This window comes from Callorhinus ursinus, unplaced genomic scaffold (genome assembly GCF_003265705.2).
Source record: "Callorhinus ursinus isolate GAN/ISIS: 27379988/994484 unplaced genomic scaffold, GSC_fseal_2.0 scaffold9, whole genome shotgun sequence".
NCBI lineage: Eukaryota > Metazoa > Chordata > Mammalia > Carnivora > Otariidae > Callorhinus > Callorhinus ursinus.
Genome location: NW_027397071.1, coordinates 62,065,404 through 62,093,126, shown reverse-complemented (window position 1 = coordinate 62,093,126; position 27,723 = coordinate 62,065,404). Strand labels below are relative to the sequence as shown.

Below are 27,723 nucleotides of genomic sequence, written 5' to 3'. Positions count from 1 at the left end.
GAATTGTACAAAGGAGACACCAAGTTAGCTATATACCCAAAATAACATAGGACAGAAATGTTCCACTTTGAGGCAGATCTTAAGGAAAAAGAACAGGACTGGGGAGAGATATATGATTACTTTGCTCTTGTGGTTGTTAATAGCTATTCGTATAATTGCATTTTTAAAAGAGATGCTTTAGATTTTTTTTTTCCAGTGTCTTTTAAAAAGCTGTTGGGTTATTTCCTATCATGAAAGACCCTATCAAATAAACCTAATGCTTTACTCAGAAGAAAAGTTTCACCCTTAAACTCTTGCCTCCATCTTGTATGTGCTTCCTCCATATGTTTACTTTTGAATTGGGTTTTTATCACGTGAGTCAATATTTTTCTCTTTTTGCTAAAGGAAAATATTTCCGTGGAGTTTTTGGTACACCCCCCCACCCCCCTGCCTTGCTCTGTGTTGATTGGATTTTCCATGTTCATCCTTTGCTGAATGAAGCAAAGCGTGTTTGTGTTTCATTCTTCACAGTTCTTATTAGAATTGGTGATGGTGTTTTGTTTTGTTTTCTCGCTATAAGTCAGGAGAAGGAATTTTATTTATTTATTTTGACAAGATACAGAGAGATACAAGACACGAAGCCTGTTAGGATGTGGGATGTGGGAGTTTCTCGTGTTACGTTCTACACCTAAAGGGAGAAACAACAACAACAACAACAACACAATCCTTTAAGATGGTTCATTTGAATCTGTGCACTCTACCCACCTGGTGGTTATATAGTGAACTGTTACTTTAAAGAGTAGTTTAACACCAGCCATGTTTGGGGCAGGCTGCTCTTGCAAAAGAGAGCAGTACATATAACAGGAGTCTACTGTGTGTGAGATAAGGGAAATTCAGCTCACTGACTAGAGGTTTCAATGTGCGAACTCTAGGGAAATAATATATTGACTGTTCCGTGGCGCGCAAGAAAATTGAAGAACCCTTTGCAGACGGAGTGCTTTGCAAAGGATTCTATCTGTTTCTCTTAAAACAAAATCTGTGGCAAGATGTTTGAAATCAGCAGGACGCTTAATGCTGCTTTGTTAAATAATGAGGTAATATTTTGTCACTTTTTTCTGGGCAGCATCTGTTTTCCAAACCCCCTTCATCCCCCCCCCCCTGTTTATGAAGGATTCTTTTTCCTTTTCTTTTCTCTTTTCTCTCCTTTTTTTTTCTTCATGGAAGTCAAGGAATACAGTTCACGCTTCCCTTTCTGTTCCTTCCTTTTGGTGCTTTTGGAGAATTTGGTTTGTCTTTTTTATTTGCAGTTTCAGCCGGCTGCTGTTTCCTAGCCCATTGTGCCACGTAAGGCTTCTCCACTGCGCGGAGTAGGTAGTTATTAACGCTGAATTGGCTTCTGGTACAGTCCATCTGGACTCTGTGTGGGAAAGCTGGCTGCCGGCGACTGATGCTGACATGTCCGCAACCTTTGGGATGTGTGCATGGTGGCAAGGGGTTGACCGATATGAGATTCCTTCTTTTAAGGGAAATTGTTATTAATGAGTCAAGAAACTGCTCATTTATGGTAAGAGGGATACAGCGGCGCTAGCGGCCCCACAGCTTTGGGATATCATTTTTAGGTTGGCTTAGCTGCCTGAGTGAGACAAGTTTCTGTGGTGGTGGAGGATTGTGGCAGGAAAAAAAAAATCATGCATGACTGGGAGACTTGCCTGCCTGATTCTTGAGATAATATATTGAGAATCTGTTGCTTTACAAATGTCACACCACTGATGGAGCGGTCAGCCCCTCACTCTGAAAGATGAATGGTACTATTGGAAATGCAATAATAAGGTTGACTTTTCCCAACAATAGGATTCTGCCTTTGTCTTTAGAGAAAAGGCCTCTGAGGACATTCGTGCATTTGTTTGAGGATTCCATTGAAAGACTTTAGAGTGGAGGTTTTTTGGAGAAGTGATCAATATACAAAGTGCATGGGGTTTTTTTAACCTGGCAAAACCAGCTAATTATTTATACTGTAATATACAGTTCCTGTTTCAGAAGAGTGGCCAGAACATCTTTTGATATACCTAATGGTAATTAATGGCTCACAAAGTGTGCTGAGATTAGTATGGTTGGGGGAGAATGGGTTTAAGAAATTCTGACTTTTCTAACCTCCAGAGAAAAACAAAGTAAATATTTTGTTCTGGAGCAAGCTGTTTTCATTTGTGTGTTTGTCAGCATTGTGTTCATGGTTTTCTTCTCACAATATTTCTGTATTGTGGAGATCGCACTCAGAGTTTCTGTCATTGATTTGGGGCATCTGTACCTGCCCTGTGTCTGTATGTTGAGTTCTTTAGAACACTTAACCTATGAATTCATCCCTAGAACACAGTTCAGCAGATACTGTAGTACTATTGTGACTCAGTAGGACTCTTTGTATATTTGCTAGAGAAATTATTTTAAAAGTTTACTTAATTCAGTCTTGTTCCACTCGAAGGGGTTATAGTTTTAACATTTCTACTTTTCTATTTCATGGATTTTTATTTCTAACAGCTGAATGTATTTATATTCAAGTCTAATTCTCCATAAAGTGTACCCAACACATTTTGTTTTGTGGTATATCTGTATTTTTAAAAGTGTGCATATCTATGTATATTTACGTGTGTGTGTTCGTGAAATAGTAGCTGGGAGAGAATAGTTTTATTTTTTTTAACGCAAAAGTTATTTTCTTTTCTAATAATTTTTCACAGACACAACTATTCTTGGACTTGAAGCCCAGAGTGTAGCATGATTTTCGGTCTATATTTTTATTCTGCCCAGTCCCATCTCCTGTCAACTCCAGCCAAAGATTTAAAATTATGTTGAATTATTTCTTTAGTAATATTTGTTACCTCTATGTATTCATTGAGGAACAAATTGACTAAGTTATGAATTAAATAAATAGCAGTAAGTTAGCTTTTTGGATAGAAGTAAAGCAAAAACTCCTCAGGTAAGCCACTTTAAAACCCAAACCAGAACAAAATACTACACTATTGAAGACTGGTATTGTGGAGGTTATGAAATGTATAACATAGGTATGCAAACTGTATACATCACCACACACTTTCTAAATGTCTCTTTGCAAGTCTTTTAAGAGACCAAAGAAAAAAGACATCTTTTGAAGGAGAAAAGCAAAATCACGAGTTCAGTTCAGCAAGATATGCACTCTGCACCAGTCATGAAATGATGCTGTTGTCAAAAGCATGCTTTACATTCTTTAGAGCATGGGGAAAGCAAAGAGAGAACGTGTTTTAGTGCATTTTTAAAAATTCAGATCATGCCCCTATCCAAGTTGAGAAATAAATTCATTTAAATAAATCATTCATCATTCTCTGTTTTGAAAAGCTCAGACAGAAGGCAGAAAGGTAGAGGCTGACAGCTGCCCCCCACCTCCCCCCCCAGCTTTTTTTTTTTTTTTTTTAGCAAGTAGTTTTCTGAAGCAAACTTGTAGGAACCCAGTTCGCGGAGCAAACACAATTTCAAACTTGTTTTCTCTTGAAATGCTGGCCATATTAGCTGCAGAAGGAGCATTACTTCTTAAAAATCAGCAATATTAGGAAATAATAAAGTTAAAATGTAGATGTATTAGCACATTAAAGTGCTTTTGTTGTATCTTTAAGCCTAGAGGCAGATCATTAAATATGCATTTCGCTAGAAAGCAACTGTCGAGAAAGATAAGGTGCTTGAAAATATTTTGTACTGGAAAAGCCCTCTGTCAAAGGGGTTTGGTGGGGCAGGCTTCAGGACAGGGGAAAGGGAGGACACTCCCACTGGTAAGGTTTGCAAGCAGCCGGCTGATGACCTGCAGTTGTTACAGTACTTTTGAGCTAGGAGGAGGGAAAAGGTAAAAATACAAGTATGGCTGTTGTTGCTTCAGCCTGGCCTTAATTACCAGACACAAGAAGCAGTTCAGAAATCTGGTCTCTGTTGTTGTAGAGGTCACCAAATCATTAACATCGTCAATCTGGCAGTAGCTAATTTAAATAGCACCTGATGTTGCAACGCCTCCCTTCGTTTCCCCAGCCAATCAGATCCTGGCTTCGGCTGACAGATGGTCCCATAAATGGATGTAAAAAGGGGAAGCTTCGAGCCAATTTCAGCAAGGCTCTGTTCAGTTGTTCTTATCTACATTCTAGAATCGGGGGTTTCAGCTCACTGCTCCTTTTCTTTCTTTTTTTTTTCTTTCTCTCCCCCCTGTCCCCTCCCCCCAAATAATTGATTTACTTTACAATCGTCCACACTGTGTTTTGTGGATCTTTAAATATATATAACAATAGTAGTCATTTAAAAAATATATCCTGAAACCTTTGCAAATTTTAAGAGAAGAGTCGAAGCTCTGCGAGACCCAATATTTGCCAATAAGAATGGTTATGGTAGGTATGACTAGATTTATAATCTGTTGTTTGTGTTGCTGGAGGGAAGAAAAGCATCTACACCTTGACCAGTCTTATGCTTGCACAAGAGTTTAGTTCTCTGCTGCTGTTTGGTTCCTACATTTACTATCTCTTTTGTGTAGAGAGTGCCGGTAGGTCCTTTTATTGAAAAGCAGTGGGGAAATGGATTGTCATTTTTAACAGGTCATTGTCAGTTTTCCCTTCAACATAAAGGAGGGGGGTGGTGTAGAGGGGAGGTGGGCAGAAATAATTGCTGGTTTGTTGAAAGAGGTTATATTACACGAGACCATATTGGCAGAAAAGGGATTTTTTTTTTTTGTAAGGGAGAGGGGGTTTGTCTGTGTGCCTGGGTTTTGTGGGGCTGGAGGTGGATGCAGCGGGGTTAAGAATCTCCATTTCCGTGCTGGAAATTTAAAGCTCGAGAGGCAGTTCCTGGATACTGAACGTTGAGATGGGCAGTTGTGTTTCGGGGGACTGCGCAGTCAAAACGGCAAAGAGAGTGATTTATTTGGGCTTCAGTAAATGCTGCATCTTGTATTTCAAAGAGTTTCCTGTCATGACCTCATAAAAAAGAGGAGGCGGCTTGTATGTGTAGCGGTGCCTGGCGTGTTGAGTTGTTGCTTCCTTCTCTGGGCAGCAGCTCTGTAAGAAGGAATGTCAGCTTTTACATAACGTTCCTTTCCGCTTTTGACACACTGTGTGAGGGTCCATCTTCTTCTGATCACAGATGGAGTGGAATGGCTTGAAGATGGTAAGTGAAAATTCAGAGGAAGGCAGCTTGGAGATTCCAGCCGTGTGTGTGTGTGTGTGTGTGTGTGTGTGTGTGTGTGTAAGGATGATGGACTGTGCATCGTAAATCACTGTGCAGATCGTGTGTGTGTGTGTGTGTTTATTAGTATTTCTCTTTTCTGAAAGCCAGAATCCATCTCCAAGTGTAATGGCACTGCATGCACACAAGGCACACACACTGCCTCTACCATCGAACACACATTTAGCCAAGCAAGGTTGGTGTCTTTTTTGACAATCACAATGTCACCGTTGCTGTTGGCTGGCGTGTCCACCGCCTCTATGAGCTTTCAGCAGAATTACATGACTGTTAAAGTTAAAGGCACATTTCTTTTTCAGTCTCTTGCTAGGAGTGATGGGGAAGGCTGGGTGCGAGGGGTGGAGGAGGTGAGGTTCAGTACCAGCAGATGCAATTGTGAAACAGGACTTGGGATGTGGAAGGGGAAGTGGAAAACCTTTCTGCCAAAGTAGTAAATCTATTTTTAGTGTCATCTTTTTCGGAAAAAAAAAAAGAAGCAGGGAAACTCCTTGAGTGCCGCTCCTGTCGCCTGATGTTGACCCTGAAGATGTGGCACAAAATGGCACAATCAGATGCCACGAGTGCCCACTTTGACTTTGAATTTCACCAGCAATAGCTTTCACGGGGTTTCAAAGCCGGGTATGTGGGGAGGCTGTAAATTCATATCCATCTCACTTATTTTTTGCTAGAAAAGCCTGGGGAGGACTTTTCGCTCTGCATAGATGTTATAACAAAGCTGTGGTCTTTTTCCCATTCTTAGAGGATTGCCTTTGTCTGGCTGCTTGTTTTGATGGGTGTAAAACAAATAAGATTAGACCGAGCAGCCCAACTGAAAGCGATAGCTGGGAGGAAAACCCAATGAAAGGTTGCCGGGGAAACGAACAGAGGAAAAGCCGAGTAGGGAGCAGGTGGCTATCATGAGAACACACTGCAAACAGTGTAAAAAAGGGGGGGAGGACAGGACCTCGATTATCTTTGCTGTTCTTTGTGGCCGGCCCAACTTTAATTATTCTTTATAAATAGGTGTTAATTACATTTCTAACTCTGGTTTACAGTGATTTTTAGAAATCTATTTTTAAGCATCTGTTCTGTCTCTCCTGTTTTTTTTTTTTTTGGTTTAAAAAACAGAGGGAGAGAAAAGAAGAGGGGGAAGGGAGGGTAGGGAATCTTGCTTTCTCTCTCTCTCTCTCTTTCCCCCTTTTCCCTGCTGTGAAATTGTACGTGCGAAAAATCGCAAGGAATCCTGTGAGGCCATTTGAAAAAAAAATGTAAATTATATTGAATGAAGTTGACGGAAGCATAATAGTGAACTCCCACAGCTGATAGGTTCTGCAAATGATTCCTTAGAAATTTCCAGCAAATATCCATTGGAGAAATATAGGTAGAATAGATTTATCCTAAAGCAATGATTTTGTGCTAGGTGATATTGGTGTTTTTACTAAATCAGATTTTGATACTACAATTCCAGGGAGTTCATTGTATCTCTCATTTTATATCCCAAGTAGAAATTACTTTTAAAAATAATAAATGAAAAACTGTGTTCTGGCCTTTTGCTTCGTTTTCCTCTCTATACCTCCAACCCCAAGGTCCATCAGGCTGCACCCTTGCAGCAACTGCAGGGCATTTGGTCCTGGGTCTGGTCTTAGCATAAACTGAGTGAAAAGCTGAAATTTTTTTTTTTTTTTTTTTTTTTAGTGTCTCTGAACGTCTAGGACCCGTGCGTGCGCTGGGTGACAGGCATCTCTCCCTTTTTCTCTGAGTGTGCTTTACTAGTAGTCTCTTTTTCTCATGATGGTGGGTACCAGAAGGACTGAAAGGTATAGTGCTCAGGCAAATAGGATGTAACATAAAAACCATGTTCTGTTATGATTTCTTCCAAATTAGATATATGATCAGGTAGCTAATATTAAGCCCTAGAATGAGAGATTAAAAAATACTGAAATATGCTTAAAAGGTTAGGAAATATAATTGGCTTTACTGAAAGTACTCTTAATTTTTACTCTCTCCATCGCAAATCTCTGCACTCACCTCCCCCCCTTCTTTTTTCCTTGCAAGGGTCTTCTTTTTGTTTTGTCTTCTTATTGGGGGATTTTTAAAATTTGTTTTGACTCTTGAGGTAAAAATAAATAAACTTATTTTTTTGTCATGTCATACACTTGAACCTTTGCATAACTATATGTCTCTTAAAAATTATGATAATTTTTTGATTATCTCTAATATAGTTTTTTTTTCTGAGAAATTTCTAGCATTTTTAGTTAGGGGAAAATAATTTCCATAAGAACTGTCATCTTGTCTTGGGTTGTAAAAAAGACACGTGGTTCTACTGCTGACCTTTCTTGCTTCTTTGTCTTAAAAATATTAATGCCTACTACCTGCATGTGGAGGTGTGCCTTTACAGAAGCATAAGGCTGAGTGTGCGTTTATTAAGAAATGAAAATCTGATCGGAAATATTTCTGCAAATATCACCTGACTACATCGCAGTTTTAATGATCAGAATGTCCGTATATGTCATTATAACATCGTGGCTACATCGTTTAATATTTAAATTTTTAAAAAGATAAAATGAACATAAGTAGGGAAATGGCTGAGAAATTACTTTGAGAATCACTGACTCATAATTTTAATATCTCAGAAAAAAAAACCTAACAAGCAACTGAACCACTCATTTTTGTAGTCCCATTCATTTCTAACTGCCATTCATTCAAGTCATCCTCCTGGCCAGATATAGATGAGCTTGCTTCTGTTTGATAGTTTTCCAAAGCCTTAAAACTTTTTTCTCTCCCGATAGCCCTTCCTGAGTCCTTTGAATATTCAAAGATTTTGTGGTGAGACGAAGGCCAGATTGTTGTGAGCTAATAATAATAGAATTTTTTTTTTTAAGGAAAGAGAAAGAAAATGAGCTACGCATTTGCATTTTAGTTCTTAACTCAGTCTTGAAAAAGGGTTTGAGACGTGGTAGACTTCAGGTATTTTAAACTTAGCATTTCTGTTGGGGATAATCTATTTGACATTTCGAATCTAGAAATCATTGCCTGAGTAGTGCTTTGTGTGTGTGTTTAGTATCTTTAAAAGAATTTGTGGGTGAATCAAGGTGTTTTTCTCAAGTAAGAATTACCATGAACAATGAAAGGGTTTCCTCAGGGCAAGTCCTTTCTTTGGTTTGATTTCTCCCCTTTGCACTCATTTCCTTATTGTGGGTGGATTCTTTTCCTATATGTAGACCAAACACTATTCCTTCCATGAGGATATACGTTGTTTCACTTAGCCCTTGGCATCTTAATGCCTTATTTTAATTAAAAAAAAAAAACGAAACAAATTGTGTGTACTGTAAATAAGGAATGGCGGTCTTGATAGAGGTCATTGTATGTGGACAGAGGTACTTTGGCCTTGACAAATTTCTTCATCAGTTCCAATGATCTGTGGCCACCAGGCACTTAATTTATATGCCTGGACACTTAATATGTACATTTGTTGGTGAGCTGGCCGGCGGGTGTTAGACACACGAGTGTGCGCTGGGAAATGCTGCAATGCAGTATTTTTTCCCAATGTCATTAGGAATTTGGGGGGTATGAAGGGACACAAACATTCTTAAGCTTTTATCTTACTATCTTCCAGTAGATGGACCATGTTGTACAGAATTCGCCAATTCTGCTTTTAAAAGTGAAGTCAACCTTTTATTGCCCGCTGTCTGTTCTTCCATCCATTTGATAGATATGTAGAAAGTATGTATATGTGAGAGAGGGAGACTCTGTGTGTGTGTGTGCGTGTGTGTGTGTCTGTGTATGTGTGTGTGTGTGTGTGTGTGTATCTGTGTAAGCATGTGTGTTTCTGGAATCCTGCACCTGTCTTAGGTTTTCCTTATTTGGTATAACCAAATGTGTATACATATTTGCAAGTATATGTGCATCTAAAAAGGGAAAGAAAACCAAACTGGGCCGGCTTCCCATAAGAAGTGGCTTCTCCTCCAAGAGTTTTCTTATTAGAAAAATACAAAACTTAATCAAAAAAGATAGATCCAGACCCTGCAGACCTGCATTAGAAACCAAACACCCCCTTCTTTAGTTGCCACTTGAGAAACTATAAATGTGCAGATCCATCACAATATTTGTGAGCTGGAAGCTGCTCTCTCAAGCAAGGGGCTGGGCTCAAATTTAAACGCATGTATATGTGGAAGGAGAGTTGTTTTTTTCTTTGGGAGCATTTGAACCTAATCTTTAACCATTGGTAAAAACAAGTAGGAGGTAGGGTGACTCTGTTAGCAGTTTGTGCATTATTTTGTGACTTTGTGTGTGTATGCGTGTGCTTTAGAAACATCCTCGTATTTTTTAAATCTCAGTGTATTTTAAGGGTGGAGGGCTATTGTAGGTCAGTGGCTTTTTAAGGGTAAGAAGAAAGGTGATCTGTGGGTGGGTGGGAGTTGTCACAGGCAGTAATTGTCATAAATTACTCATCTAGAAGTGGAAAGAAAAAAGGCTGGAGGACAAGAGTGGAGAGGGTACCAACATGTGGACCTGCACTTGCCGATACAAGAGATAATGAGTGATAAATTTGAACTGGTGCAGTGCGGGATGCCCGATAATCTCTCAGAACCTTGACTTTGCAGGTTCATTACTTCCTTGCTTGCTTGTTCACACCTTTAATTATATCCAGTTTGGGATGCTAGCTAGGGGCACCAAAGATGAGCCATTTTGTTTGTTGTTTACTTCATTAAGTATTCAGGCAGTGTGCTCACAATAGCTTTGGAGCATCAGTGTTAGGAATCAAGCACTTTGGAAATGGAATTGTTACAAAAGAATAAAAAATAAGAAAGCAGTCGGCCAGCTAGCTTGATTTGGGTGTTCACTCTGCTTAATGGTAATATTTATGCTGTTCCTTGTACATTCATTAAGAAATGAATTGTGCAGTGTCAGTGCTCTTAATATGCTGGTGGCTCCCCCTATCCACCTACTCTATCTCTTTTTTATCTCTCCCCATGCTCCACCCCCAAGATTTTGCCTTTTACTTGACCATTTTAGGACTGACCATTTTTGCTATGGGGAAGATCTGTATTCAGTTACTCGTTGTATTTAATACCAGAGATATTTTCCCTTCAATATGGATCTTTCTTCATACGGATCACGAAATGCTGAACACCATAAAGGAATCTTTAAATAATTTTTGTTGAGGAAGCAGTGAAAATGTTGAAGAAATAAGGTCAACGTAATTGTTGTGCTTGCGTTTTGTTTTTTGTTGTTTTTGGAAAGCCTTATTTTTAACCACAAAAGTAAAGTGCAAAACTAGCATATGTGATTTTTTAAAAATGGAAAAAAATTACAAGTCATAAGTCTCTATTAAAAATAACTTACCTGGGACTCTTGGTTTGAAAAATAACATTTAAGCTCGAGTTTAATTTTTTAATTATTCATGTTAAAGCTATAAAAATGTAATTCATAAATACTTTTTCTATAAAGTTTAGTTCTATTTTCTTTTTTTTTTTTAAAGATTTTATTTATTTATTTGACAGAGAGAGAGAGACAGCGAGAGAAGGAACACAAGCAGGGGGAGCGGGAGAGGGAGAAGCAGGCTTCCCTTGGAGCAGGGAGCCCGATGCGGGGCTCGATCCCAGGACCCTGGGACCATGACCTGAGCCGAAGGCAGCCGCTTAACGACTGAGCCACCCAGGTGCCCCAAGTTTAGTTCTATTTTCAGGATATGAGGAAGCAGAGAAACAATTCTAGCAAGATGGAAAATTCAAAAAACACACAACGTGGAGGTTGCCTCCTCTCTGCACTTTGTGGCATTGAATCCACTCCTGCTCATTCAATGAATCAGTTACCTTATATTGTCTACTGTCTTGTAGCGACTAGCCCTTGAAGTTATTTTGCCAACTGTGTTCATTGTAGAGGCTAGCTATCATTTGCTGTTAGATGAAGATGTGTTTGTCAAGGACTTACTATGTGCGTTTCTCTGGAAGGTGGAAATCAAGGTCACCTTTTCTTTTTCTTCTGACACTGATCAAAAGACAGAATAAGAGTCTAAGTCCCTGTGATTGGAGCTAAAGTTGGAGTGAGGGATTTAAGGTTGGATGTCACATAATGCAGTTTGTGTCAAGTTATGAGAAGAGATCTGTCGGAACATTCAAGTACACAAATGTTTTTCTTTCTGTATTTGTAAGAGCCTAGGCATGACTCCAAAAGATAGAAATCAAAGATTTTCTGGACATTTTTGTCTATAAGTTCCCATGTATACAGATGCTGGCTTTCAGGAAAAGGAAAGTTTAGACAGTTGGGAGGAACCTGTCTTTCTGTCAGCTACCCGTGGAGCTTGGCGAGAGCCTGTTTATTTTATAGAAATAAAATGCTATTCTTCTAACAGAGATGACTCTGAGTACCTTTCCCCCATGTTACCCTCCAGGTAGGACCTGAGAAGATAGTGACCCTCTTGGCATGCCCCTGTGCAAACTTTTAAGTTTGCACATAGAACAGACGTCATAGAGTAATGTGGTACACACTTAGATACTGCCATGTACTCTGTGTGTGGGGGGGGGCAGGGGTATAGATAGACAGCCGTGACCCCCGGTGTGCTCTGGGATGTGCCAAGAATGGCTTCTCAGGTAGCCTGTGTTTTCCTAAGCTGCCAGTCTAAACCTTTGGAGTTTTCCTTTCTAATTTGTACATGAAAAATAACAGGCTGAGTTGAACTTTTTTTTTCGAGTGCCCCCTTTGAAGATGCAGCAGTAGTAAATACAGCTTTAATGATAAACTTTAGCTCTAAGTGCTATTTAAAAGTCTGTCGTGGAAAGCCTGAGAACTTGCAATCTTTACTAATGAAACTTTTATTAGGAGAGTGCTCACTTAAAATGGAGTAAACGACTAAGTCCCTGTAATGTGTGATTTTGACTAGATTTGACTCATCCCCTCTTATGTTACTTTTTGTAATGCAGCCAGCCACACATCTAAAATTCTGGATATTGTACTTGTCTTCAATATTAATTATGTCTGTTGATGCACTGGGTACAGACAGTACAATTCCCACAAGTCCAGATTCTTACTGTAACACCAAAACAAAAGTGATATTTATGAATAATATTGGGAAAGTTGTCCTCATAGTAACCATTCCCCAAAGGAAGCTTTACATAAATGTGCATTTATTATTCAGGATATTAAAAGGGAATCCTTAGCTTTTACTTTTTAATTTGGACTAAAATATGTAAATTGGTTTTATTTTGGAGTTGCTCTGTTTTAGGTGGCTTTGGGGGAGGATAACTTTCTAGCTTGATGATATTTTAATCACCTCTGTAGTAGAAAGGGTTCCAATCCTGAAATCAACCTGGTTATTGTGATTAAGACCCAGAGGGCCAGTGTGCAGATGGGGCTAAAAACATGTTACATCAACTTGTACATATGTAGAAAAATTAGATTTTTTCTGCTAGATACCACTGTCCCTGTGTCTTCACCGTCAGGGCCCACTTAGAGGCTACGGAATCCCAGGTCTGCCTCTGGATTCATAGGACCTTCATGTTGTGCCTGTACAGGCAACCATCTGGAAAGATTGCTCTTTGTCTTACAAAACCAGGAAGTGCTAAGGACTTTGAGGTCAGGTGGATTGGGGGCTAAAGTCCTGACTTTCCCTATTAGTAACTGGGTGATCTTGGATGAGGTCCTTCAGCTTTCGAGCTTCAATTTCCTCATCTTTAAGATGGAGATGATAAGGCCTGACTCAGAGGGTTTTATGTGGATCCGATGAGAAACAATATGGGAAGGTACCAGTCATACACCTGAATATTAAAAACGCTTAGAGGATGTTAGGTCTCTTTTAGTCTGCCCGTGCCAGATGTCCTGGGGAGAAGTGACATTGAACTACCTCATAGTCTCTGTCCTCTCCCCAGAACTCAAGGAGGGTGGGGGTGACACACAGTAATTTTTAAACACAGACAAGCCCTCAGTTCTTCCCTGGAATTATGTGGCTTTATTAAGTTGCTGGCATGCTCATAAGCTTTTGCAATGTACATTCATGGTCCCCTTTGGAATTAGAATTAACTTGGGATTTAGTTGTTAAAAGAGAAAAAAGGTGAACATATAATCGATGCTGTTTTTTCTTTTTTTAATTTCATAAAAGAGTCTGTTAGGAATTTCAGAAGTCAAACAGAAAAAAAATCAGGTTAAGCTAATGAATATGGTTTCATCTTTGCTGTCTAAAATATATTATTATAACCTGTGAGTTATTTGACTTTGGCCCAGAAACCAGCTTACTTTGGAGCTATTTTTTTTCCTCTTCACCACATCAGCTTTTTTCTTCTATCCCTCTTATTTCCCCAACAGACTGAATTTTGAAGTTCTGTTTTTCAAGGAGTGGTGAAGAGGTTGAGGCAAAAAGTGGCTTAATGAGATTTTTCTAACTTGCCATCAGTTTTCTTTCTCCTGCTTGGTGAGGCAGGATGATGGATGGCTTTGGCAGTGCAAACAGCTCTAGAAGCGATCACATTGACTGAAGAGGTGTGGGAGATGTGAGCAGAATGCTGGCCCCCAATTTATGACCCTCCCGTTTGCAGGAAAGAAAGAGACAGGACCAGAGTCACCGTAAAGGCCTGATGTAGCTGTTGATCACATGCACTTGGGAAGGGGTAATGGGGGGTGTCAGGACCGGTGTTAGGCCGAGCCTAATTTTGTGCCTTTTCCCCAAGGTTCTGAAAGAGGGAATAAACAGGCATGTTAAATAAAATTCACAAGCTATTCTAAATCAGGACCTGTTGCTGTCACCAGTGAGGACGAAAAAACGATACAAGTAGTACCTGAAGGGGTTCGAGACTGAAACTGAAAACATAACCTCCTTGGAACAGTATTTTAATGTTATGGATTTTGGATTCCACTTTATATAATCATGGGAAGGATGTGAAAGGGAGCCATTTTCTTTCCTTCAATTTAAGCCTTAAAATAAGGGGAAGGATTATAAATTGATCGGATCCCCCAAGCACCATTTTGCAGGCCCTATGCTTTTGTTAAAAAAAAAAAAAAAAACCTTTACTGTGAAACAGACAATAGAATTTTTCTCTTTCCATGTGTATCTATTTCAAGGCTTCCCCAAAGTTCTTCTAAGGATTTTGTAAGCAGCCTTGTGTGTCATACACAAGCTCTCTGGAAGAATTTGGTTGATTTTTGCAATGTGTTTTGTATGGGCAGAAATACGCCAGTTGAAGAAAGGGGCTCGAATGTGGAGAGGGGTAGAAGATGTTTGTGCAGAGTTTAGCCTAGAAAAATCTCACACTTATTAATGAAAGACCAAAAAGAGATGATCGGGTGAGCCATTTGAGCAAATAACTGGGCAGGGGAGGGGCAGGTGGATATTCTTAGGACCTCCTTGCTAGAAACATGTTCGTATTATTAAAAAGTTGACCCCTATATAAGCCAGTACTTGAGTCTCAATTCCTTCTTGCTTTACACCTCTGGCTTAAGGTTATCAGCGAGAAGAAAAGAATTTTAGCTTAGAAGAGCTTTAGTAAAAACTCTTAAGCAGGTCTCTAGTTGGTGAATTTTGGAGACATGGGCTTGCAGTTGCTATAATCATAACAGTACTCTTCCTGAACTATCGTCGTGTCATTTTTCTAAGAACAGAGGAGCAAGTTTGTGTTTCTAGAACTCCAGCTATTCCCAGCACAATTCTTCTGTAATGGATCTGTGACTAGGGAGATCATTTCTCATATTCACTTAACATCGTATAATTTTTGCCCTATGGTGTCAGGTTGATCTCCTTAATGCAGTTAGGGCAGGTGTTATTAACCCCTTTTTATAGAAAATAAAGTTCAGCCACCTGCCTTAGCATACATGTTTAACAATAGCAGAAGTCTTAGCTCCAGAGTGTTTAGGAATACATCCAACCTAGCCAAAGTTTACTTCTCCAGGGGAAAAAAACAAAAACAAAACAAAAAAAGCAATTCCTTTCTAGATCAAGTTTTTCAGTGTGGATTCAGCAAATACAATTGCATGTCTGTGCATATAAACCACATTCTAGGTGCCTCCTGGAATGTCAGTATTTAAAACATACTCTGATATAATGGGTAAGGACAGTGACAGGCAGAATGTGAAAAGTGTCTCAGCAGAGGAGGTACAATATACAGAAGAGAAGACATTCATTGTTGTTGGGGGAAAGAGACAGCCTTCATGGAGGAAATGCCATTTGAGTGGAGCCAGGAAAGATGGATAGGCAGAGAAATTAGGAAGAGGGGGCATTCTGTGTGGAAGGAAGACCATGAGTAAAGGTGCAGAGATGGGCACTTGCTTAAGGAATGATAAGTAGTCTGGGGTAAACGCAGCATAAGATGTGTAAAGATAAAGCTAGGGATAGGTAAAAGCTATCGTTTAGGAAGGGTAAGGTGTTTTGACTTGGTTTTAACTTTATTTGAATCAGTACTATGGAATGTCTTAGATCAGAGGATTATGGTTTCCTGATTGTTTTGCAGGGTCAAGACTTGCCTTTATCGGGTCATGATTTCTCAGAAGTTGAAGTCACCCTAAAGATACTACTGAATTAGACATTGGTTATTTAGAAAGAATTGGCATTAAAGCACTCTTCTGATCAGAGTGTGATGTGATGATGATGATGATGATGATGACGACAACGATGCTCACTGGTGCGACTGGGGTTACAGTGTCAAAAAGCACTAGGAGGAAAAATAGCAACTTTATTTCAGATTGTAAAGAAGTGCCATTAGAGGAGCACACTGCATCTCTCACCAGCAGGTACCAGTGCTCATGTCGTGGGAAAATGTGTGGCCAGAGAAAGGAGGGTGGTAGTTGGGAATCAGCTTATTTCCTCCAGAATAGAGAAGTACGCACCTCACACTTCCATGTACCAAGGCGTACTTGTCTTCCCGGGTAGTCTGTGAGCCCTGGAGGGCAGAGAGCTTGTCAAATCCTCTCTTATTTCAATGTGGGCACACAGTAAGTACTCAATAAATGTTTATGGGATTGAGTTATAATTTTTTAAAGAGTCTGAACTACAGAGTTATAAGACTTGTGAGTTTGGGCTCTGTCGTTTAGTTTATTCGTCCAAGTCACCTAACCTGGCTGAGTTTCAGGTTCTTAATATGCAAAAGAGAATTAATACAACTTCATATCTTGATGAGAGGATCAGTTAAACCGTATCCTAGATACACCCCAATAACAATATTAGTAAACTTTAGTAAATATGAGTAAAATAGAATAACAATACTAGTCAATTACTAGGTTCTAGTTTTGCCTACAATTATTTTACTGCGTCTTAACCAGAATTTAAAAAAGAATTAAAACAATAAGTGAAATAGGCATTTTGACTTTGTTATATTTCTGCTTTCTTGGTTATCATCTCAGAGCTGAAACACTCCACATTCACCAGCAGTGTGGGGGGCCAACTCAAGTTTAAAATTCTGAGAGAATCACCCTATCTCTGGCTTATCTAAATCCTCTGCCCCTCACTCCTCTTTATTAAGCATCTCATACCCAGAAGGTACACTAGCAAATTGTGCAATTGAATAAAACCCACACTTTTCATTTAGGTTCTTGCAACTGTATCATATGTAATAGTATCACTTTTTCTACATTTTGGTCAAATAAATTTTTACATAAACTAAAAAAAGTGAAATAGAAAAGAAAAAATCAGTGGCTAGTGCTTAGTAAGGGTAAGTATTATTTCATGAAATTTTTGGTTCAGTTACCTATGTTTTGACTTGTGACGTGAAGTTGCTGTGTGTTCAATATATTTCTTACTTTTTTGCTTTGTTCAGTAAATTTTGAAAAACACTGTTCTAGTTGATAGTGAGCTCTGCATTGTCCAAAAGAAAACCAGCCACCTTTTTTTTTCTTCAGTGCTATGCAATGCAAGATCTCTAGTATCTTCCAAATTATTAAACAAAGGATGGCATCTGATTATTTTAGATTTAATGTGGAAAATGTATCTTAAATCTTTGAAAGTTAATGATATCTGCATGGTATATCTTGGGACTCTCTATTAATCAGAGTATTCATTAACTAGCAAATCTCATACCTTGGTCATGCTACCTAGCTGAACCTTCAAAGTAATAATAATAATAATGATAGTAATAATAATAATAATGATAGTAATAAGTAGTGGAGGTGATCTGGAGTGAGACTAGAAATAATGAGATTATAGCTTTCATTTCTTGAGCTCTTACTATGAGTCAGGCACTGTGCCTTACATACCATTTCTTTTAATCCCTAAAACAACCTTAAAAGGTAAATTGTTAATTTTCCTGTTTTATGGATGAACTGAGATTTTAAAAGGTAAATTAAGGTTACACAGCAATTGGGCCAGATTTGATTTAAACCCAGGTGTGTCTAGTTCTAGAACAAAATGCCAAAGATTTATTCAGTTCTGTGAAAATGTACTAAGATGCCTACTCTGTGTTAGCACTGTACTTCTTTACAGAGATTGGTGGGTCAGTTGGTCTCTGCCCTTGAGGGTTTACTGTGCATGAAAGTGGGTGAGATGTGATTTAATCACAAGAGGACAGGCCCAAAGACTTTCATACTAAGTAGTTCTGGAAGTAGTGTGAAAAGTACCTGCCACATAGTTTAGGTATTCAATAAAGATTTATTGAATTGAATTGAAATTGGATGAATTCTCACCTGGTGATTTGGAAGGGAGTGGCTGAGTATTGGGGAACCTTTGTGCTGAAGAATATCCTTACCTGGAAAGTGGCGGATCCATCTGCCCTAAAACCATTCAGTGCCCTTTGGAACTTCTGAAACTGGCAGCAGCAAAAAGCCAACCAGAGCTCAAGAACTCAAATTATGAACTCCAAGTTTCATTCAGGCAGAGAGAACATTTTCCATCTTAGTATGAAAAGAGAATCCTGTGGCAGAAACATTTAGAGAATGATAAATAGAGGGCAGCCTTCCTTAGAATGAAAAATAGTAATTATTATTGATGTTATTGCTATTTTTACTATACTAACTTCATAACCTCAAGCAAGTCACATTACCTCTGTGAGCCTCCATTTCCACATTTGTAAAATGCTACTTCTTAGGGTTGTTGTGAAGATTAAATAGATCCATTTAATAAAGCCTTGCTAAGCACTTACAATTTAGTGGTGTCTGAGGATTTAGTATAAGGGGGACATAGCCCCCTGCCCTCAGGGAGCTGAGTGTCTGGTGAAACTGCCATGAGGGTGGGATTGATTCAGCCCCACCACCTGCAAAGCCCATTATTGACAGAATGCACCCCTTGCAGTCTGCTTTGGGGTGTATATAATATTGTCATGCATGTCTCATTTACATCATTGGAAGTTCAAGTTTATTGAGGATAAGGGTGCCATGATAGTCTTCTTTTTATCTTCTACTACCCTTGGACCCCTGCCTTACCTGTTGGTCAGGGTTACCCTATATACTTGTCACTCAATGAATCCAGACCCGTTGAGCAAATATTTACGAAGTTGTTCTAAGTGCTGTGCTGGGAAAGGGAGAGTAACATTTGCTGAACAGAGAATGACTTTAGAGTACAAAAGGGGAACAGTATCACCAGGTGGTGATAAACTACACTAGTGCTAAAAATGCCTGTGACCTATTCAGGAAGAAAGTGAGGCCCCAAAGAAAATTTGATGGTGAGCCTAAAAAAATAATGTGTTCTTTCTTTTTCTCAGTGCTGTTTTGTTTGTATTTTGTGGGGAACCAGTGTATTTACTACAGGCACACAGTTGAGATGTGATCTCAGAGATGGCTACTTAATAGATTTGTGGCTCAGGATCAAGCCCAGGCACCTTCACAACGCCCAGGAGACCTTCTGTGGCCCGGCCCCCAACCTCCTTTTCAGGCCCCCATCCTGCAGCTCTCCACCTTCCATTCATTCTCCACTGTGGAACTTTGCCATGCTGTTCCGTCCGTCCCTATGCTCAACAGATCCCTTGGTCTCAAACATCCTTCTGTCTTCTTCACCTGGCTTTAAGAGACAACTAGGAGGTGACTTCCCACTTAGGAAAGCGCCCCTGACTCATGCTGGGTTAGGGCCTCGTCTGTAAGCACTGCCAGCGTCCTTCCTTCCATTGGTCTTCCCCCCCCCCCCCCCCCCCACGTTATCACTTGTTGATTTGTCCATCTCACCACCATGTCAGCAGTCAGGGCTAGGCTCCTCTCTGTGCCTGGCCCCTAGCAGGTGCTCGGTAATGAATTGTTAACTGAATGATAGAGTTGGATGTTGGTTAGATTGTTCATTTAGGGGTTGCCATCAGGTGCCCTGTTACCTCTAGCCTGTGAGAGAGATGTTGGACCCAAAGACCTCTTGTCATGAAGACTGGTTTTGACACTATGGTTGCTCACCAACCACGGTTCTGTAACTTTGGGTTGAAGATCTTGAGTATGTCTATTTACATGAAACTTCCTGACTACCATGACTCACCTGCACTTTCTCAGTAATTCTTTTTTTCAGACCCCTTTATGTCACTTGGTCTCTACCATACAGTTAACAATGATACATCACAATAATAAGGACCTTTTATAGTGTATCTGTCAGGCTTTACGGGAAGAACAGACTTAGGTTATCTCATTGAACCTCACAACTATAGGAAGCAGGTGTTTGTGTTCCCGTTTTAAGAAAGAGCACCACGTGGTTTTCATAACTTGCACAAGGTCATATGGCTAGGGAGTGTCAGACTTGGAATTCCAAGCCTAGTCTGTTTGATTCCAGAGTCCATGTTCTGTCTCCCATTTTGTGAAAGGATTGTTAGCATATGTAAAGAGCCTGGTTTGGAACCTGGCACATAGTAGGCATTTAATAAAGGAATATTTTAAAAAATAGTTCAGTCCCCCTAGGGTGTATATTTTAGATACTGGTCATTTTTTTGCAGGACTCATAAGGAGAGAAGATTTAGAATAAAATATGTAAGCTATTTCCCATTTCATAACCTTCAAAAAGGAGAACAGATAACCTCAAAACTGAGGCTATATCATCCCAGAAAGGATCATGGATGCCAGAGGAAGATAAAAGAGCTTGGTAAAAGAGCGCTGGCATGTGAGATCCTGAGTTCAGTTCTTGAGTCTGCTACTTTCTAGTTTTAAGTTCAAGTGCTCACTTTTGAATTTGTATCTTCATAGGTCAAAAGTATTCAGGCCAAGACTCCTGTATTAACTGGAATTGTAAATAAGCCTACTTGATGCTCCAGTATGAGCAACTAGAAAGCATTAGTTTTAAAATATAAATATGTATATTTTATGTATTTTTATCTCCTCTCTCCATTGTGTATACTATTGCATAAAATTAGATTGAAATCTTAAGATTAAAAGAGAGATATAGTTTATTCTTTTTTTTTAAGATTTTATTTATTTATTTGACAGAGAGAGACAGCAAGAGAGAGAACACAAGCAGGCGGAGTGGGAGAGGGAGAAGCAGGCTTCCCGCCAAGCAGGGAGCTCGATGCGGGGCTCGATCCCAGGACACTGGGATCATGACCTGAGCTGAAGGCAGACGCTTAATGACTGAGCCACCCAGGCGCCCTGAGATATAGTTTATTCTTGTGCCGAAGCTCTTTTGTTTTCATTTGCAATGTGTGGATTTAAATTACTTAAAAAAAAAAAGAAAGCAAAACTCTTCATGAAACACTTGAGAGTAGAAGAATAACTGAACATTTGGCAATGCACCTTTTGTGCACAGCCCTGGATGAAGCCCTAAATATTTTCTTCCTCTTTTGTTTAGTGGCATGTTAGGATTGTGATTCTCCCAAAATTTATTTGCCCCACCCTTGGCCACTAGTTCACATTTGTTTTAATCTTGATGCCTGCACTCATCTAAAATAAATAGTGCAGGGCGCCTGGGTGGCTCAGTTGGTTAAGCGACTGCCTTCGGCTCAGGTCATGATCCCGGAGTTCCGGGATCGAGCTGCTCAGCAAGGAGCCTGCTTCTCCCTCTGACCCAACCCCCTCTCATGTACTCTCTCTCATTCTCGCTCTCTCAAATAAATAAATAAATCTTTAAAAAAAATAAAAATAAAATAAACAGTGCAGGTAGAGTGAAGAAAAGGCTCAAGAAAAGGATTTAAAAATAGAGAATCACACATTTCTCTTATGGTTTTCTCAGCACACTGCAGAGCCTGGTGGGCTGGGAAAAAGGAAGTCTCCTGCAATGTTCCCCTTCTTTCCCCCTAAACTCTCTTAGCAACCTGCACCTGCCTCTGATCACTGTCAGTCAGCGGACTTTGGTCAAATTCTTCCTGTATACTGCATGCCTGGAGCAAGAAGTCAGTGAAAATTCAGGCCCTGTTCTCAAGGAGCGCCCAGTCAGTGGGGGACAGGCAGATAAACTGTGACTGAATGTGGAGTGGTGAGTGCCATGACGAAGGAGAGAGAAGAGGTGCCTAGGCCATGTGGGTCAGGGAGGCAGGCTTCAACTGAACTTTGCAAAATGGCCAGGTTATTTAGATGGTGGTGGAAGAAGCATTTTGGGGCGGGGAGAGGAAACCTATATATAAAGACATGGAGGAGACGTACGTAACACAGAAGGCATTCAGAGTAGGGCACTTGCCTTGTTGCAGTTTGGAACTTTGTTCATAGATGTGTCTACTGCTGCCCCACCTCCCCTTCCAGAACTAAATTCCTAGAGGGCAGGGATCGAATGCCATGGAACTCAGTTATCGAACTATAATAATACATTTAATCCTTGCCACATTCCTATGAACACTATCAACACTGAGAAAACTTAGACACAGAATTGTTAAGTAACATGCCCAAAATCTCACAGGGGAACAGGGATTTGAACCTACGTATTCAGGCTCTGGTGCCTGTGTTCCTAATCATTACACTCTGCAATAGATATTGGAGACCATGCTTAAATTGATTTGAATTGAATGGAAGCAGAAGTAATTGCATGATAGTTTATTTACTCATTTGTTTACAAAAAATACCGTGCAGGGCATTCCGAGCTCTGATAGTTGTTGCAGCAAAGTATTGAGTCCCCATGGTCTTTGAGTTTGGCTTGTGTGACTTGTAGGGACTCTCAAAGGTGGAAATGTTCTGTGGGACTCTTGACCTCTAGATTTTAGCCAGATTCAGACCCAGAGTGAAAATGAAATGGGAGTTTAGGCCTGAAGCAGAGGCCATCTGAGTTGGAAGGAATGTGGGGGTAAAGAAACAGAGGCTATGAAAACGGCCTTAAAAACACAGTCTTTGGGGAGAGTTTGAAAGAAGTTGAAAACAAGAGTGATAAGGGCAATATAGCTTTAAAAGATAAAAGTGCTCCTATTTTTAAATTGCTTTTGAAGAAGTGAGAGAGATATGAGAGAGGTTTATGATGAGAGCAGAGTGGTGGGAAATAGAGCAAGGAGAGCAGATTTAGCTCTCCTTGCTCCTGGAGAGCAGGAGAGCACCTAGAGAGCCATCCGTTTATTCATTTTTTCTACCAACAAAGCCCAGAGCTCTGCACTGGTCCCTGGGATTATAGATGAATCAAACACAGCCCCTGTCCTCAAGATGCTCACAGTCCAGTGACAGAGACAGGAAGATGGAGAGTCTCGGGCTGTGTGGTAAATGTCTGGGGGGGAAGCATATGCAAAGGATAGACATGGGAGCTGGGGAAAAGCTTGTTAGGCCTGATGGTGCGAGAGGAGAACTTTCCAGGACAGGAGTGCTGGTGCACAGTGTGGCACAGGAGAGACCACAGCGTGTACTACTTTGCCATTGCTGGCGGCAGAAGGATGTTGCCAGGAGTGTGCTCTCCAGGGTTTATGGAGGCTGTGGTGGGTTAAGGAGGAAGATGAGAGTCAGTGACAGAAAGACCTTGGTTCAGATCCTAGCTCTGCACCTTATGAACCAGGGCTAGTCACTCTACTTTCTGTTTGCTCCTTGACCCTTGGTCTGCTCACCTATAAAATGCAAATGATAGGGGAAGGGGGCAAATCCCACTCATCCCTCAGGGTCTTCATGAAGATGGAATGGGGTGTTGGGTGTGAATGTGCTCACAAAATCCCCTGAGACAAGCATGTGATTGAAAGGCTTCTTTCCAGTGGCTTTGTAAGGGTTCATCTCGCTTCAGCGGGGAGATAACACTTTCTGTGTTTTCTCTGCACTTCCCACCACACCTTTCTAACTGTGCCCTGGACAATCCTCTTGAAGTGCATTTGGTCAATGTAGCTGCTTCTTGGGGTCCACAGGAAGGATGGAGCAGTCCAAGTGGAGGGTGGACCAGGGTCATGGACCTGCTCCACCCTGAGCAGGTCCATGTGGAAAGCCAGAAATGCCCTCTGCTATCCATACCCAGAGCCCACTGTGGCAATTTCCCAAAATTTCCTATGAAAACAAGAGGATTTCCCTCTTGGGAAATCAGAAACCTGAATGACTGCACTTATTATATTTGAAGTATCTAACTTTAAGCCATTCACAGTAGAGGGTTTTTTAAAAAGGCAAAGTGTACCAGAAATTATGTTTGTAAGTGTTAAAAATGGTGCTTTCATTATTCACTTTTTAAAGTTCACTTAATCCCTTCCCCTTTGCTCTGTATTTTCCTGGCTGGTATTATTGTGAGAACTTATTAGTTAATGTTTGTGAAACATTTTGAAGATGAAGGAAATAGCTATTGACACAGGTGATGAGTAGTAACATTTTTAAGTGTTCTTTTTCATTTCAGAAATTAAATTCCAAGGATAAATGTTACCAGCTCTTAGTCGACTTTGCCACCTCATTTTAATGGGAATATATTTTCAGAATGTTAACATTTTTGATAAGGGGAATGAACATGTATTGAGCCCTTACTATGTGCCCAGGTCTGAGCCAGGTGCCTTAAATGTGTTATTTTTCAAGGCGTCTGGGTGGCTCAGTCATTAAGCGTCTGCCTTCAGCTCAGGTCATGATCCCAAGGTCCTGGGATTGAGCCCCATATCGGGCTCCCTGCTCCACAGGAAGCCTGCTTCTCCCACTCCCACTCCCCCTGCTTGTGTTCCCTCTCTCGCTGTGTCTCTCTCTGTCAAATAAATAAATAAAATCTTTTAAAAAATTGTTATTTTTCATCTTCACAGCAACCCTGCAAGGCAGATAGAATTGTGTGTATTTTTCAGATGAGTAAATTAAATTGCACCTCCGAGAATCTTGTGTCTTAACCAAGGTCAAGGCTGGAGCCACTTTCAAACCCAAACTCTAAACTTCATGCTCTTGCCATGGCACCATGTAGAATTTTGAATCACGATCTTTCCTATAACAGCCATTTATTTGGCAGTTTTGGTGACTAATAGCAGACACATAGCCCAGAATGGTTTTAATCAGATTATATCATTTCCTTTCTCCAAGACTACTGGTTTGCATTTTATGGTGATAGGAACTCTTTCCTCCGACTTGGTGGTTTCAGAAAGGGCACAGAGTTTGGTTTCACACTTGAGTTCAGATTGTGGTTCTGGCTGAGTGAGAACGGATACTGCCTGCCCCAGGCCTCACTTCTTCATTCTGTGTAGCGTGACTTCAGTTCTTCAAGCCTTGGTTTCCCCAACTGTAAGTGGGGGGAATGACAGTTACCTACTTTGGAAAGTTGTGGGAGAATTAAGTGAAGTAATGTACCTGATGACATCTATCACCATTTATTATGTGCTAAGTGGGGTAGTATTGGAAAGAGTTAATGGTAATTGCTTGCCTAAACCTTTTCCCATGTAACCCAAAGCACTTTTTAATCAGTGTTATCACAGGATCTTCGTTTATTGGGCCTTTGCCATGTTCCTGGCAGGGACTTTGCTGAGCACTTTGTATATACTTCTCCATTACCACATTTATGACATTATAGAGTAATTACTTATTTATTGATTTATTTACTTTCTTACAGGCAGGAACCCCTTTTGTCTCCTGTATCTTAGGCATTTATCATAATGGCTTGTGGCCCATTGAAGGAACTCATTAATGTTAAGGAAGTTAGCTTGACTTTTTTTTTTTTTTAACATATAATGTTTCAGGGGTACAGGTCTGTGATTCATCAGTCTTATACAATTCACAGCTTGACTTTTGTCCCTTTGTACTGCCTTTCCTCTTCTTTTAAGAACGAACTTCAGTTGTGGGGAGGAGCTGTTCAAATGGAGGACAGTACTGTCATTATTAAATTGTGACTTGCTTTAAAATATGCCTGTAACTAAAAAAAAAAATTGTTTGCCCTAATTTGACAACAGCTGATTCTGAATATTTGTTAGCCTTTCACCTTTTTGAAGATAAATTTCGGGGATAAAAAGACTATATCAAGATTTGGAGGAGTTTGCCAAGCAAATTTACTTTGTATCTGTGATTTTAAAGGACATGGTTACCTGATGCAAAGAAGTAAACTCTTTTTTTTATTATTACTACTAACATATAATGTATTATTTGTTTCAGGGATGCAGGTCTGTGATTCATCACTCTTATACAACACACAGAGCTCACCACAACACAACATACTCGTTTCAGTACCTGAGTGTATACATGTATCTATTAGAATTATTCTTAGGGACTTATTAAATTAGTCCTAAAAGGGTCTTATCTGAGAATTACATATCATGCAGTTTGAATTTTAGTATAAAGGTAATAATTTTGAAACCTTACCATTTCTGTCTTACCATTTCTGAATTTTTTAAATGCCAATTTTACTCATGCCCAATTAGTATGAATTAGTGAGATTTCAAAAGCATTATCTTGAAACGCAAAAGATTATTTGTGAAGACATAACTATTAACTTATTTATTCTTTGTTCTAATCCAAACTTCTCTATTGTCATAAGGCAAATCATAAAAATACATCTATTTTTGTTTTTTAAAATACAAACAATGAGAAAATTGAGGTGCAGGAAAATTAAAAGAAAAAAATAAGATAAATTCAGAGGTAAAGTTTGTGTTTAAAAAGAATTAAAAGTTTGCAGCGAGATTCTATGCTCTTTCTTTAAACACAGAGGGCTACAGATTTGCCACTCGTTTTCCTAGCAATATTACAAAGAGGAGACCCAGTGAATTACAAGATGCAGAGTCCATAAAACTAAAGCAAACCCATCATACAGAGGACAAAGAATGTTAGTGATTCGTTGTCATAACAAAGTATTTGTCTTAAAGTAGACAAATATCCTGATAGGTGGTATTTGGGTTTTGTTTTGTTTTTTTTGCCTCTCCACATTGCTTCTCGTTCATGAGATTTTTAATAAATATGTATTAGGAAGATCTCCATAGGCAAGAAAGAGAGAGGGAGAAGCTTAAGAAGCATGGCGTGGAATGATGCTTGCTAGTGTCATACATTCATAAGATGTCCTTGAAGACGGAGCACAGAACAGAGATCAGGGAAATTTTGGCAGCTGCAGTTGGGAAAATAAATGGCTGTTGTGTGATTGGGCAGATCCTAAAAGCAGGCTCCTGCTCAAACCATGTAATTAAGAAAAGTGGGAGCTTTTGTCCAAGTGCAGAATGTTCATAATATCAGAGTTTGTCAGCAGGAGCTTTTAGAACGGATCAGTACTTTTCACTCCCTGATCCAGGGAACGGTTTTCTTATAAATCATCTTCTCTCCTTGCTGTCCTCCTGAAGGTTGCTGCCAGGCGATAAGGCGGACTTAGATTGTAACCTTGCTAATACACAGTGATTTAGGTGAAGGAGAGACCGAATCACAGTCCGTTTCAAGAAATGCGATTTTTATTCATTTGGGCTCCTATGTGTCCTCTAATGTAGGAACAGAGTGTGGCCAGGGAGAGATCCTGAAGGATGGTTCTGGGAAGGAGATGGAATCATTTTTAATACTGTGACTACAAATGGTTTGAAGGATTTGGCATTTTCTTTCATTTTTATTTTATTTATTTTTTAAAGATATTTTTTATTTATTTATTTGACAGAGAGATAGAGAGCACAAGTAGGCAGAGCGGCAGGCAGAGGGAAAGGGAGAAGCAGGCTCTCTGCTGAGCAGGGAGCCCGATGCGGGGCTCGATCCCAGGACCCTGGGATCATGACCTGAGCCAAAGGCAGCCGCTTAACCAACTGAGCCACCCAGGTGCCCCTTTCTTTCATTTTTAAAAATAACTTCCTTTCAGTTTATAAAAGTGCTGTATTTTCACTTTAAAACAAAAAACTTGGGAAATAAAGATAGAGATAAGTATAATCCCACACTTTATTGTTAGCCTTTTTATTTTTCCCTCCTACATTGTGCATGTTTATATAATCAAGATAATCATTTTTTTACTTCACTTTTTTCTACATTTATCACACATTTTCTCATGCTATAAAACCCATTATACACATCATTTTAACAGCTGTGAAATACTGGATCATAAAACTATACAATAACTTACTTAGTCATTCCCCCTTGTTGGACACTTAGGTTGTTTCTATGTTTTCACTCTTTTAGATACACTTTTAATAATGTATCTTATTGTGCATACTTTTGGTCTTTAGAATTCTGGATTCTTGTCTGAGCTTCAGAATGGATCTTTGGGTCCAAGAATCTGAACATAAGGTTCAGAAAGATTGTGTCAAATTATATTTCTACCAATGATGATGAGAGAGACTATTTCACTGCACCTTAAAGCTTGCCAGTTGCAAACCTTGAATTTCTATGTTCTCTGTAAACAAGGTGTCCGCAAATAACTCAAAGATA

General features: G+C 39.7%; 1 protein-coding gene across 5 annotated transcripts in view; it reads left to right on the top strand.

The window, feature by feature from the left end:
- The window catches only part of ELAVL4 (ELAV like RNA binding protein 4), a 147,887-nt gene that overhangs the window by 58,698 nt on the left and 61,466 nt on the right, over positions 1 to 27,723 (top strand). For 2 of the 5 annotated variants that reach the window (XM_073896778.1, XM_073896774.1), the window contains exon 1: positions 4,764 to 5,142. The exons of 2 other annotated variants lie outside the window; for them this stretch is intronic. In XM_073896778.1, the coding sequence (XP_073752879.1) occupies positions 5,119 to 5,142 (24 nt within the window). In that variant the 5' untranslated portion in view covers positions 4,764 to 5,118. Of the gene's footprint in view, positions 1 to 4,199; positions 4,371 to 4,763; positions 5,143 to 27,723 lie in introns of those variants that run through there. One more of the 5 variants, XM_073896776.1, reaches the window with a different exon arrangement.